The 13,525-nt window shown below is 40.8% G+C and overlaps 1 protein-coding gene across 1 annotated transcript in view; it reads left to right on the forward strand.

Annotated features, from left to right (window-relative positions):
• The window catches only part of LOC104075658 (Fanconi anemia group D2 protein-like), a gene marked incomplete at its 3' end in the record, with an annotated part of 52,092 nt that overhangs the window by 7,333 nt on the left and 31,234 nt on the right, over positions 1-13,525 (forward strand). The window contains 10 exon segments of the mRNA XM_009576236.1: positions 333-457; positions 2,135-2,222; positions 3,217-3,321; positions 4,507-4,607; positions 5,099-5,207; positions 5,954-5,989; positions 6,386-6,529; positions 7,649-7,783; positions 9,194-9,325; positions 11,373-11,480. Of these exon segments, the coding sequence (XP_009574531.1) occupies positions 333-457; positions 2,135-2,222; positions 3,217-3,321; positions 4,507-4,607; positions 5,099-5,207; positions 5,954-5,989; positions 6,386-6,529; positions 7,649-7,783; positions 9,194-9,325; positions 11,373-11,480 (1,083 nt within the window).

Raw genomic sequence — 13,525 nt, forward strand, 5'->3', positions numbered from 1 at the left:
GGAGGGCTGTTACTAGAGAGTCCCACAATTAACTGAATCAAGAAGTCATACTAAACACTGCGAAGCTTGCTGTTGGGTTTCTCAGTTTCCTTTGCTCACCAAGAGTATTATATGCTACCTGTAAAATACCATTGTTCCATAAAAGTCTATGCTATGATTCACGATTTGAATAGGACTTGAACAGTGTTAACAATGAGTTAAAGGACAGTTGGCATAAATCCAGACAAAGGACGTCCTGAGTGACCTTCCCTGCACACTATTGTAGCCATGCTAATGGACCACTTGCTTGCAGTGAGACTCATGTGTTTTACAAGTGTTCCTCTTGTCTGCAGGATCTCGTCAAGAAGTTAATGCAGATGGTTAGTGTCTCTCCTGTACCAATCCAGCATGATATTATCACCAGTTTACCTGAGATCCTGGAGGATTTCCAGCAAAGTGAGGTTGCCAGGGAGCTCAGGTACAGATGATTCTGGTTGGTTTGGGGTTTTTTTCTTTTTTTTTTTTCTTCTTTTTTTCCCCCTTTTTTTCCCCCTTTCCCCCCTCCCCCCTTCCCTCCATTTCCCTCCCTTTCCTCCCCTGGAATCTGCTACAGTAAGGGTCAACATTGTTTTTATTAATAAAAAAAAAAAAACCACAACACAATAAATGTATGCATGAAGCAGAACTTTCTGGCTATTTTATATTCATTTCTCAAGCATATTTACTGACCCAAAGAACAGGGGGACATAATGCCAATAGCTATCCTCCCAGCGAGCGCTACCTTAAACTACCCCTTATATCTGTCTTTTTTTATAGCGTATTCATTTTACACGATAATTTTTTCAGTAGTCTTATGCTATATTTAATTATACACATCATCATTCTTATCATTACACAGATCACTTACATTTATGCTGGTGCTAATTAACTTTTCACCCGTGTAGTCATTATTTCAGCCTATACCTGCAAATGGTGCATCCTGTTCCTTGGACCTTCTCAAAAGTAATTGTAGCTTTGTGTTTCCGTTCTCAGTTTAGTGCTTTAGCTTCTAGACAAAAAAGCTCCACACAATTAAATTTTTTATGATAATCAAACTCCTCAGACTTCTGTTTTCTCTACTTGCATTTTTTCAAAGCTGAGAATCTAAGCAGTATCAGCAAGGCATATTTATTTCCATATTCTTAATAGCCTTTACCCATTTCTTATGTGGAAAAGTACTCATAGCTTGTTGTAATGAATTAGGGAACATAAATAGAATTACCAGGAAGCTGAAAATGATGTGTTTTTCAACTAACACAATTCAAATAGAACTTCTTGCTAGAGAAAGTTCATAGAAACTTAGATAGCAGCCAAGAATGATTAGATGAATTTTGGGAAAGGAAAGTCCATGAGGCTGTTAAACACAGCTGCAGTCCCTTGGTCAAGAAGGTGCCAAACCACAGCTCGCTGGAAGCCAGACCAGTTTATATAGGAAGGATTTGTAAATACTTGTCCAATTCTTAGTCTGTTTGTTCCTTATTGGCCAGTGCTGGGAAAAGGACACTGAATTAAACGAATATCTGGTTGGGCCCATTGTGCCTTTCATTACATGTTTACAATTCTTAAAGCAAATACTGTGACTAGGGGAGAGGTCACACATGAGACAGATTCAATCCCTGGCTTTGGTGGCAATCTCAGTTACACTTTGCTGACGGCACGTCCATGGGACAGAAGTGTGGCTAGAAGGTACCAGGCCCAAGTGATGTGTGTGGTTAAATCATATACCAGCAATCTCACAAATTTTTTCCATTTATGGTGAAATTTTCTCTTTATTTTTCTGTTTATTTTTCTATTTATTGGACCTTCCAATTTTCAAGTTCTTGCTTGAGGCTTGTACCAGGTCTTTGTCCATGCTCTCTGTTTTTACAAGATTTGAAAAAGGTAGATTCTTCATATCTGCTTCTAACAGGCAACCATAGAATCACAGTTCAGTGTGTTCAGAGAGGAGTGATAATTTACGGAACAAGCTTTCCATAATGCCAGTGGCATATTTTGTTGTCGGTTTCAGAGATTTTTTTGCAGTGACTACAAAAACTGCTGGAATCATACAATTTACTAAAGATCTATTCATGGTTCTATTAAGAGGATAATTTGTTTTCTTTTTCTTGTGTATCAGCTGCTTACTAAAACAGGGCAGACGGCTAACAGTTCCAATCCTGGATGCCCTTTCTCGCCTGGATCTCGATGCAGCTCTTCTTGTTGAGGTAAGAGCTTTTACTGAGCAGTTGAGCAGAATCCAGCCCCTGCTTAGCAACACGAGAGATAGAGCTGTTTGGTCATTTAAAATATTTTGCTAAACCTGACTCCTATAGATCTTTAAAAGTCCTGAGCTCGCTGAAATTGGAAAGGAGTCAGAGAAGCTAAAACTGTTTTTTGAAACATGCATGAGCGTTCAGTGAGGAACAGAGAGAAGTTTTCTGGCTGTTACAGTATGCATTCAGAAACTTCAAACACAGCTGTTTTAGCAAATGCAAAAGCACTTTGTCCTGCTGCAGTAAATTTTTACTGCCCACCTTAAACCTTCTTATTGTCACTATTTCTTTTTTTGAGGTACAGTGACCAGACTAGACTGCTATATTCTAAGTAGAGGCAGACTGGTAATTAAATAATTGCATGATCATGGTTTTTCTCTGCAGACTGCTGATAAAGGAGAAGAGATGATGTGCCTTGTGTCTTCCGGACATGCTGGATTGTTGCACTTCTTGCAGTTAGGCTGCTTATGAATAGAATAAAATTGGTTCATTTGAGTGCATTAAATACTTTTTACATAGTCCCCAAAGGCTAGTGCTGCGTAACAGGCTTACACCTCTTCCACGCTTTTCCCTTTTGAAAGCCACTTAAAAAATGATGGAGCCAACCTCTTCTTGTCAGTGCCAAGTGAAATTATAAGGGGCACTGGCCACAAATTACAGCCTAGGAGGTTCAGGTTGGACATTTGGAAAAATAAGTTAGGGTCTGCAGCACTGACATAAGTTATCAAAGAGGTGGCAGGGGTTGGGGGGTTTCCTCCGTCCTTGGATATCTTCAAGACTCAGTTAGCAAAGACAAGGCCAGTCTGATCTAGTACTGACAATATTCCTACTCTGAGCAGAATATCGGACTCTGGACTACAAGCCTCCAGAGATTCCTTCCCACTAACATAATAGTGTTTCTGTGAGCCATAGTCTTACAGCTGATCCAGTATTGCTTTCTCCTCAGGTGCGGCAGTCTGCCATGACCATTGTGCCTTCTGTAAAACTGGAAGATTTGCCTGTAGTAGTAAAATTCATCCTCCATAATGTCAAAGCTGCAGACGCAGTAGAGGTACAGTATTTTCCCTATACTAAAGACCAATAAGTTGTCTAATCCAGTGTGTGTTTTAACAAAGAGCAGTTGCTTCACACACAGAGGTGTATGCTTTAATGTTTTCAAGTAAAATTTTTAATATTTTAAGTATCAAAGCACATGACGAAACTATATCTGTCCTTTGACATGGATTTGGTTATGCTTTTGGGCATGAGAATTGAAACCTCCTCCTTTCTGCTGGCTATTGCAGATTTTTCTCATTTGTTCTTAGAAATCTTTTTTTTTTTGGTGTAAACATCTTAAAGAACTGAAAGCTGTCAAATTGTCTTGAGTTAAACTCTTAGACTGAAAAACTGTGGTTAGGTGGCGACTTTAAGTCTTTGAATTTTATCTAAGAATTTTGCATTGTACAGGCCTTCTAAGGGTTTTAAATTCCAGAAGTATCGAACAGACGTGGGACTGCACCTTGGTAATTCTCTTCTTGTTTTCTCCACTGAGTTCTGTTCTAAATCATGTTTTGGAAACATCCCTACAAGGGTGGTTCTCCTGTTGGAGGACCGTTTTCATTCCAAGATGTAAGCTTCCTCAGTTTTTCAAGTTGCTTTATCTAAGGAAACATACTTAGAATATTTTTAAAATACCAGATGTGTTTTGTCAAGGCAGCCTTGCTGAACTATTGAACATCCTTTTTTTTCCACACTTGGAGAAAGCCTCAGCTTAAGCCAGATGTGGATTGTGATCTGCCCAAGTCTTTCAGGGAGACCACTGTCAAAACAGCATGTGTATAACATGCAACCCAGTCTGTGCTGATCCACTACAATTTGACAGCAGTTAAATTGGTAAATTCACATGCCCCGGAATTCCTGTGGCTGTCATATATCTTGCTCTGCTGCTAAACAGAATAAAAGTAGTTCGTGGCAACATACAGCAGTTATAGGTGGGAATTTCATGGAGTGACTCTTAAGAAATCCTCTTCTGCTTTCTGCATGCATGTACATGACAGTGAAGAGCAAAGTGTGGCTGGTTCACTTTCTAAGTATAAAAAAAGAGTTTGAGCATGGTTAAATGCTTACAAGTCTTTACAAATACATGAGGTTTTGATTTGTAATTTTGTGGTTATTCTGTGAGATTGTGTTTTCTTTTCCTCAGCCTGTTCTTTCCTCACATGTCACAGTGATTTCTGCTGGGATTTGTGTTTTACAGGTGATTTCTGATCTTCGCAAGAGCTTGGATCTGTCATCGTGTGTTCTGCCCCTGCAGATCCTAGGTTCCCAGAAGCAGCTTAAAAGCCAAGTCCAGGCCAGGTACTTGAGCTGATTTACATGATTCTCCAAGGGTAAGATAGGACAAGAGACCTTCGGCTCTTTTTTATCTGGTCTCTCTGGCACATATGGTTATATACATGAGCCTAATTTATCCCAAATAAAGGTGCTGACATCTTTATTCCTTCCTGCTTTGTGCTAATATAACACATTTGTCAATCCTTGTGGACCTGGCTTCCCCTGCCATGCATGTAGTTCCTTTTGAGTCATCTACATCCATGTCTGCATGGGGGTATGCAACTCTATTTATAATAATGTTGCTGCTAGTTCATCTGTTTTAAGTTCCCTCCAGTATATCTTTGGTTGATTCTGCAACCTCTGCTTCCACCCTTTTCTGAAACTCCCTATCCTTGCCAGAGCATTCCCTCTAGAGAATGACTGCTTTAAGTAACTGCTGTGACTGCTAGGCTGCCTTGTTCCTTTTACTACAGTATTTACAATGACTGAGTCTCCTCCTTTCTGATCCTTTACAGTTCTTCCATGAGCCAAGTAACCACCAGCCAAAACTGTGTGAAGCTACTTTTTGATGTGATCAAGTTAGCTGTGAGATTTCAGAAAGATGTCTCTGAAGCTTGGATTAAGGTAAGATGCATGCTTCAGTCCTTGTTTCCTCATTTAATTGGACTCCTAGGTTGACCCTGAGCCTTTCTTAATCAAGTGTAATATCAAAAGACAAATGTTAGCCCTTCATTTTGCTGATCCAGATTTCATTCTGTGTTCCAAATTAGCAGTGCTTTTTCAGGAGTCTGCTTTCTTCCTCAGTTACCGATTTCACAGTGCTTGCAAGATGGCCACTGGGCTCCACTGTACCGACCTCAAATCTTGAAATGCAGGATAAACCTGGTTCTCTCTATGAGAGAGTTTTGGAAAAAACAATCTTAGTTTTTTTTCTGTCTGCAAGAGAGCAAAAATGTATACCCGTATGTTGAGACTGAGCTGTGTGAAGCCTTAAGGTGCTTGAAAATGTCCAGCAAGAAATCAATATTGGCTGGTATTGGGCTATATCTAATTTAAAATTGCATTTCAGTGTAAACCATGAGACTGTTTCTTGTTCTCAGCCTTTCATTTCTCAGAACCTTAGTTCCTTTTTCAAGCCTGATGTTATTTGAGAATGTCCTCATTCAAGCTGAATTTTCGTGCTGGTTTTTTGAGTGACTTCTGGATTCTGTGCTGTTAGCAAGATCCAGTTTCCTGGCTTTGATAGCTGTCCTGTTGTAGAGGAGAAAATCTCTGAGCAGTATTTTTTTTGGTGTCTGCCTTTTTTGGTTTGGTTTCAGAATATAGTATCATACTCTAACGTAACAGCTTTCTTGGTTTTTTGCTCTTAGGCTATTGAGAACAGCACATCTGTATCTGACCATAAGGTAACACTTCTGACTCTGCTCTTGTCTCTGGGAGTGTCCTCTTCCGCTGGTGTTTTCAAGGGCTTTCTTCATGTTGTAGATGAAGAGATTTTTCTAGTTGGAGCAGAAACTGCCAGTGATGTTGCATGGGTGGTTCTTTTGGTATTTGACTTGTTCCCAGTATAACAGCTACCCATTTTCTTTGTAACTCTTAGTTCATCTCTTCTAAATGTCAAGGGACAGAGTTATCCTGCTCTAATTCTGTCCTGTTGGACTGATGAGGTTTTTCTACAGTTGTGGCTGTCAGGGCTTTTTGAGCTCTTGATTTTCTTCTCAGTTTTGATTTCAAAGTGTGCAGTTGTCTGGACTGTTTAATATCTTTTCAGCATAATGATTGGTGGTTATTTCCTCAAAAAGGTTCTAGATCTGATAGTTTTGCTGCTAATCCATTCTACCAACACCAAGAACAGGAAGCAAACTGAGAAAGTATTGAGGAGCAAAATTCGACTGGGCTGCGTGCCAGAACAGCTGATGCAGAATGCCTTCCAAAATCATTCAATGGTCAGTGCTGATTCTGCTTTGGGACTCTCTCTTTTATCTCTCAAAGATCTTGCCAGATGATGATTTAACCCTGTGCTGCATTATTTATACTATTCCTGTTATGTACACATACTTCTGTTTTTTAATTTTTCGTCCCAGATCAATTTCCCAAGGCACATGTTCTCTGTTGTAACTGTCGTGGTTTTTTGAGAGATGAGCTTTCCTCAGAATTGGATGGGCTTTTTATTTTGATGCAAAACCTTTCAGCCTAAGAGATGTAGTCTAGTCCAAGATCTTCATGTGTGTTCCAGACATGCTGTTGTCTCCCACCGTATTTTTAGAAGTTCATATGTTTACATGCACCGTTTTTCAAGTGTAATGGTTTTCTAGGTCTAAATATGTGTATATATCTTGGGCATATGTTTGTAATGTAATGTAAATTACCATTTACTATGACAAAACTGAAAAGATCAGCAAAAAATGACACAGTGCTGCTTGTCAGAGGTAGAGGGCAGATGAGAAACACTGAGTTATGAATTTAAAATTAATTAATTGAACTATAATAATGCTTTAAGTAGGCACGTTTTGTTCTGAATATAAGTGGGTTTAATTCAGTTTTAGTTTAACTCCCAGAATAAGTTAAGATAAAGTAAATTAGGCTACTTTACATCTGAATAAGAGCTTGTTGTTCAAAGGAGCTCTGTGTGATTAAGCTAACTTTAAAAGTTAACTTAGATTTTTCTGAGTATCTTGATGTAGCGGAGTCCTTCTGTTAATTTAAGGCCAAGAATGTGTCTGTCCTGGGGCTTTTATTTAGTGGTACATTGCTGTAATGTGACTTTCCTGGTGTCACCCATAGGGCGTATGCTGCTGTGAACTCTGAAGCTTTGCAGGTTGGCTTCTTAACCAATCTGTAAATCCTTTGTGTGGAGAAGGTTGGAGAAACCCATTCTGGTGTGCCTTGTCTGCTCTTGTTGCCCGTTTGTGCGAGCGAGAGAGGACAGTCAGAGAAGGCAGGAAAGCACCTACTAAACTAGGCAAAGCGTTCGGTGTGAGCTGTAGCACGCACTTTATTTAGGGAGCTGAGTGTGATTAAAATGAGCGGCAATAATCTTCTCCTTCATGATGTCTGTATTTCAGGTTATCAAAGACTTCTTCCCTTCAATCCTGGCACTTGCTCAGACGTTTCTGCACTCTGCACACCCAGCCATAGTCTCCTTTGGCAGCTGCATGTACAAACAAGCTTTTGCAGCCTTTGACTCTTACTGCCAGCAGGTATAATGTGATGGATGGCATCTGTTTTATTTGTGCTTGCACTTTGTTCTAGAATGTATGTTGTGATCCTTTAGGGGGAGAGGATTTGAGGCATTTGGAAGCCTTTGGAAAGAGGTCTGTGCCGTACAGTAGGCCAAGCAGAAGGTGGGGAACAGTCACAAGAAGACTCTGGTAGCAAGAGACTCAAGCCCAGAGACTGCTGGGAGGAGCAGGGAGCAAACAGGCAGGTCTCAGAAATGACAGAACGAAAAATAATTCTGGAGCAGAGGGGACTGTGCTGGATTTGCTGCAATTCAGAAAGCAAACAAATTGACTGAGGTCCAGCCAGGAAGTCAGGACTGGCCCCCAGGGTCACAGAGGAGATTTGTTCATAAATCCATATTCCTGTTCTGTCTTACCTAATCACTTTGAGCATCCTCTATTTTAAAAAGCCATTGTTATAGTTTGTATTGAAACTTTTTTCTCTTTCCTTGGATAACTTACTGTGATGAAAAAGTTTACACAGATTTCCCTCAGAGCTCTGACCAGCTTGGACTCCTTCTGCATACTCTGAAATAATCACAGACTAGACTTTCAGCTCTGAGTATGAGTTCCTACAGACATGCTGACATCAGAAAATTTGGGGATTGAAGACAGTTTTGCACAAGCTTTTGAATGTATTTGCACTTTTTTGGGCACAGTATGGTTATAATTAAGACTGTTTCCAGTGTTGTATCTGCATTACTTATTACAGCAAACTTAACAAATAGACAAACAAAAAGCATCTGGGAAAAACCTGAGATGTGAAGGCATAAAATGTCATCTGCAACAAGCTAGTGAGTCTAGTAATATTTTGAGATGTTAAGAATTTCAAAAGAGCATGGCTGTATTAGCAATTAGTGACATAGAAAAGACCCAGAGCCACAAATAGTGGATGGGAGTGGAGAAAGATCCCTGTCCAGAAGTCAACTGAAGTAAGGCCATTAAAAGATTATTGAAACAAAAATGTCAATTTTGAACTGCTGGTGATAAAGATTATTAAGACACTGGAACTGCTGAAGGCAGTGTATTCCTGGGTATGGTGCAGTGTTCTGTGTGCCTAAGAAAATAGGGTAGATTTTTATCATCATATCTGATGGTAGCAAAGAGCAGAAGCTGCAGCGGTGTTAGCAAGCAGGCAGGAAAAATTCGGTGAAGCGCTGCTTTATGGAATTGTGGGATCTTTTAGAACTGAATAAAATTCAGGCTCAAGGAGAAAGAATATTGTGAATATCAGGAATTAAAGAGCAAACTGAGAAGGGATGTAGAATAATATGGTTGAGTTTCAGGATGATTATTTGTGCTTGATCAACATATTCTATAGGAGCAGAACAGGGCAGACATTTTTCTGTTGACATTTCACTATGGTTTCTCTGGGGGCTTTTTCCTCAGGAGGTTGTGACTGCTTTGGTGACTCATGTGTGCAGTGGAAATGAGACAGAATTGGACATTTCTCTGGATGTGCTCACTGATTTGGTGTTGCTGCACACATCCCTTCTGATGCGCTATGCCACCTTTGTGAAGGTATGAATATTTCTCGGGGCATACTACATTTCAGGACCCTTACACCACTTTGCCCCAGATCCAGAATAGGTCAGTACTTTTCAGAAGCAGAGGTAATGGAATAGCTCGTACCTGTGAAACTATCTGTCTTGAGAAATGCAGTGGTCAGAAGTGAAAGGTATCTACTATGAAGGGGTGAGCTGTAAGATAGGACTGTATGATTTTTTGACAGGGGAAATTGAGATAGACAAAGAAAAAAAGTTACCCTGCCTGTAACTGGAGAATGCTTAAATTGCAGGCGTGGAATGACACCTATGACAGAAGGAAAATGCTCTCTTTATTAACATCAGCTATTTCAAATACTTGGTAAAAACCTGCCCCCTTTGTGGACTGCCTGTTCTACTACATTGAAAGACTGACAGTATTTTAGCCAGTATTTGAATCCTAAAACAAAACTCCTGGTAGGGATGGGAAAAGATTTATGTCCTAAAATTTAAAAGAAGAAAGTACTCAATGGGGAGAAAAAAATGGGTTGTTAACTCCTAAGAGTGACAAGCAGGGTCAGGCCTGCCCAGCTGCCTGTTTCCAAAAGTAGTAGAAGTGGAGATCGAGGGAAGAGCAAAACAGCAGGGCAAGCAGGTAGCAATACTTTTCTTGAACACTTCCCCATCTGTGGTGATTTGTAGCTTAAGGACATCCTGTATTTAAGAGCCCTTGAAGAGTATGGTTATGTGTATTGCCCCCACCCTTCTGACTTTTTTCATGCTCACTTGGTGTCGGTGGATTCTGTAGTTTAAGTACACACTGTGAGAAAGCTATATACCTCTTGCTGTTTAGCTGGTTGATTGTTAAATTCAAATTACTTGCTTAAAATATGCTAAAAAGGCATTAAGATCTGCCATAAGAATTTGCAATGCAATCTGTCACACATTTGACGGGTATAACAGGAAGAAACGGGACTCACTTGCCTCCTGGCAGAGGGAGGATGTGATAAGGACTCAGGGTTGAAAGTAGTCCTTGAAAGAGACAGCCTAAAACTCCTGTTCATAACTGAATGCGTTGTCAGAAGGGTGATGGGGAGTACTTGCCCACAGCAGTCTGCTGTGACCTGTTGACCTTCCTCCTGACCTTGTTTGCATATTCTTGTGCTGGCAGATCATTTACAGATTATGGTTTCTATGGGCTGATCTTTGATACATTACCAAAGCTTGTATGTGAAACACATTAATCAATGCTGTGCCAGACCTCAAGGTCTGGCAGTGTGCCATGTTTGGCATGCATCTCGAAGGCGCTTGAGAGACTAGCCAGTTACCTGTAAAAAGATCTGTAGAGCTGCAGATGCCTGGCATATTTGACACTGAGCTGGAGCCTCTCCAGCACAGAGAGAACATGCAGATCTTAGCACAAATCATCTCCCCAAACAGCTATTTTTTAATCTTAAAACTGGGTGAATTTTCCTGAGGGATGCAAAAGTGCTTATCTAATCCTGTCAAACTCGACACCTCGTTTCAAATCCTGCTCGAGTTTGGCCAGTAGGAGAAAAATAATGGCAGCAAAATGCCATGTCAGTGGTAGGAAAGCTAGCACAGCTCTGGGAAACAGTGGGACTGTTTTTCACTGAAGCACTGGAAGAAGAAATATCCTGAGAATGCCAGCCAGCACAGAAAATTCAACCCCTAAATTGTTAACAACTTGAGTGTTACAGGGCTTGTAATGGAAATATTAGCAAAAACCCCATAACGTTCATTTTGTCAAATACTTTGAATGCTGTGACCAAACCTGTGATAGAAGATAAATAGCTGTTACTAATGGGATTGGAGCACTCCCAAAATGCTTTTGGTAGCCAGATTGTTCTTCCCATTCAGCCTCTGATAAAGTGAACTGCAATAATTGAGGCCAGAGCAATAGTTCTGCATTTATGTTTATTTAATTTGAATGTAGCTTTTTCCTGCCTGTACAAAAGAGCTAAAGTTAATTGGCTTCCCTGCAGTTGACAATTGATGTATTATTGGAACTTGGAAAGGGATTCTTGATATATCTGAGCTAGTTTGTGTCTTCTCTCTTATAGACCATTTTGGACTCTACACAGAAACTGAATCCATGCCAGATCCGGAAGCTTTTCTACATTCTCAGCACACTAGCATTCAGCCAGAGGCAAGAAGGAAGCTACATTCAGGTAAACAGACATGCAACAAAAAGGAGTTCAGGCTGTACCTTGGTCCTTTTTGCTAGGTTAACTTCCAGAGCTTTTGTTGTGCAAATAGTGGCCTCATCTATGAACAGTGATTGATGTCAGGGTGTCCTTCAGCTTAAAATTCTCTTCTCCCCAACTGGCTGCAAGCCACCTTGCAGCTCCAGACTCTCCTACCCTGTATAACAAGGACTCATCACAGTGACTGCATGCCTCACATCTTTCCTGGAAAGGTCCTCTTCTCTTGCACATCTAAGACAGGTAGTGTTGATAGAAATGTTAGTGGAAGGGGAGCGATGGCAGTCTTAATCTAACCTCCCAGTCGAAGTGGGATTGTCACCAACATGGTGTCAGGTTGGCTGTGGCTTTGTCTAGTTGAGCCTTGAAGACTTGCAAAAGTGTAACTTCAGCAGCCTCTTTGTGAAGCTTTGTTTCTCCATCACTTGGAAGCATTCAGAAAGCATAGTTCAGCTTCTTCCCTGAGATGTTCATCTCGATTCAGCTGCTTAATATTTGTACACCAGAGACAACAAAGACACTCATGTTAGAAGAACTGAGCTACACAGAACAGAGGACTCTGCTGTGAAGTGGTAGACTTCACACCTTTTGTGCGTCTAGTTTAAACATGAGAAGCTATCAAACCTGGTCTGTCTAAATTCATATTCATTTTACATAGAATACCTTGTATGACTCAGTTGCAGAATAATAGTGGTGGTATCAGATTTGGATTTGTGGCTCCTTGAGCATGGCAGTGATCAGATAAAGATAAAGAAATACCTCAAAGACATTTATTCCACAATGGAGATGTCTGGGTTTAAAATCTTCCCATTCGTAAAGCTCAACTCCTAGAAATTAGGACTATTTGTCTTTCTTTGAGTCCCTGCATAGTTTCTAGTTGTGGGTATGTTTGCACATGCTAGCTTGAGACTGTGAAGGAAAACTGCTCTTCCTCTCTTCCTGATTGGTCTGTGGCATGTAAAACAGCATGTCTGTAGTCATTTCTTCCCACTCACCCTGTTAAGATGGAGCTCTTCATTGCCAAGATTTCCAGTTGTATGGTAGGTTTAGCTCCTTTCTGAACTACTTTCCTCAGTAATTTCCCCTCCAAGCCCCCAAGTCTTTCTTTCTTATGTGCAACTTGCGAAAATTGCCTTGGCAACACACAAGGTGACTTTGCAGCCCAGAAGGACTAGCCGTTAGGAACAAGTGTTCTGCCTGTCACCCTCAGAAATTGCAAAAAGAGGGGGAGGCGTGTAAGCTCTAGAATTTATTCTAGTCACAGTTTGTGACTGGGGGGGTCCAAGGTTGGCAGCTTGACTCTGTCCTCAGTGATACCAAAGACTCCAGGGGTAGATCACCAAAGAAATCAATATCCTGGGAACCAAATTCCTCTTTGCCTTCTCTTAACTGTACTTCTAAAACTGATGCCTCTTGGACACGAGAATCTCTACAGGCAGATTAGGCGTTTGTCCTTGCACTGCACAGGTCATTCCAGAGGCATCTTGCCTAGTGAAGGTCAAGAAAAGATGGCATAACTATGTACTGTCCTTCTCTCTGCTACCAGTTTGATCTTGTTGGCACTTGTAGTTTGCATAACATAACTCAAGCCTTCATCTCCTCTGTCTCAAAAGCCCTCTCTGGTCAGAGCTTGTGCTTTCATGCAGCTCTCGATCCCTGAAGATCTCTGTATGGGCCAACCTCCTTCTTTGCAGGACCAGTAGGGAAAATCAATGCAACCAGGGCTGTTTTGATTCCATAATGTTTTTCAGTGGCCTGCGAGATCTGTGCTGCTTTTATGAAGCTGCTTCTGAGTTCTCACACATGCTCTGTCGCAGTCTGAGAATGCTGCTCCTCATAACAGGGATGCTGTTCTTCTGCAGTGATCGCTGCTTAAGCTAGCAATAGGACTGTTGCTAACTGGCTAAAATAAGTGGCTTTTCTGTTTAGTGCATTCATTGTTCCATCCCTGCTTTGAAATCAATTACTTCCTCATACCTACTTTCAGATATCACGAAGCTGAGCTGTCCCTT

The sequence above is a fragment of the Fulmarus glacialis genome, unplaced genomic scaffold, assembly GCF_000690835.1.
Source record: "Fulmarus glacialis isolate BGI_N327 unplaced genomic scaffold, ASM69083v1 scaffold22724, whole genome shotgun sequence".
In the NCBI taxonomy this organism is placed as follows: domain Eukaryota; kingdom Metazoa; phylum Chordata; class Aves; order Procellariiformes; family Procellariidae; genus Fulmarus; species Fulmarus glacialis.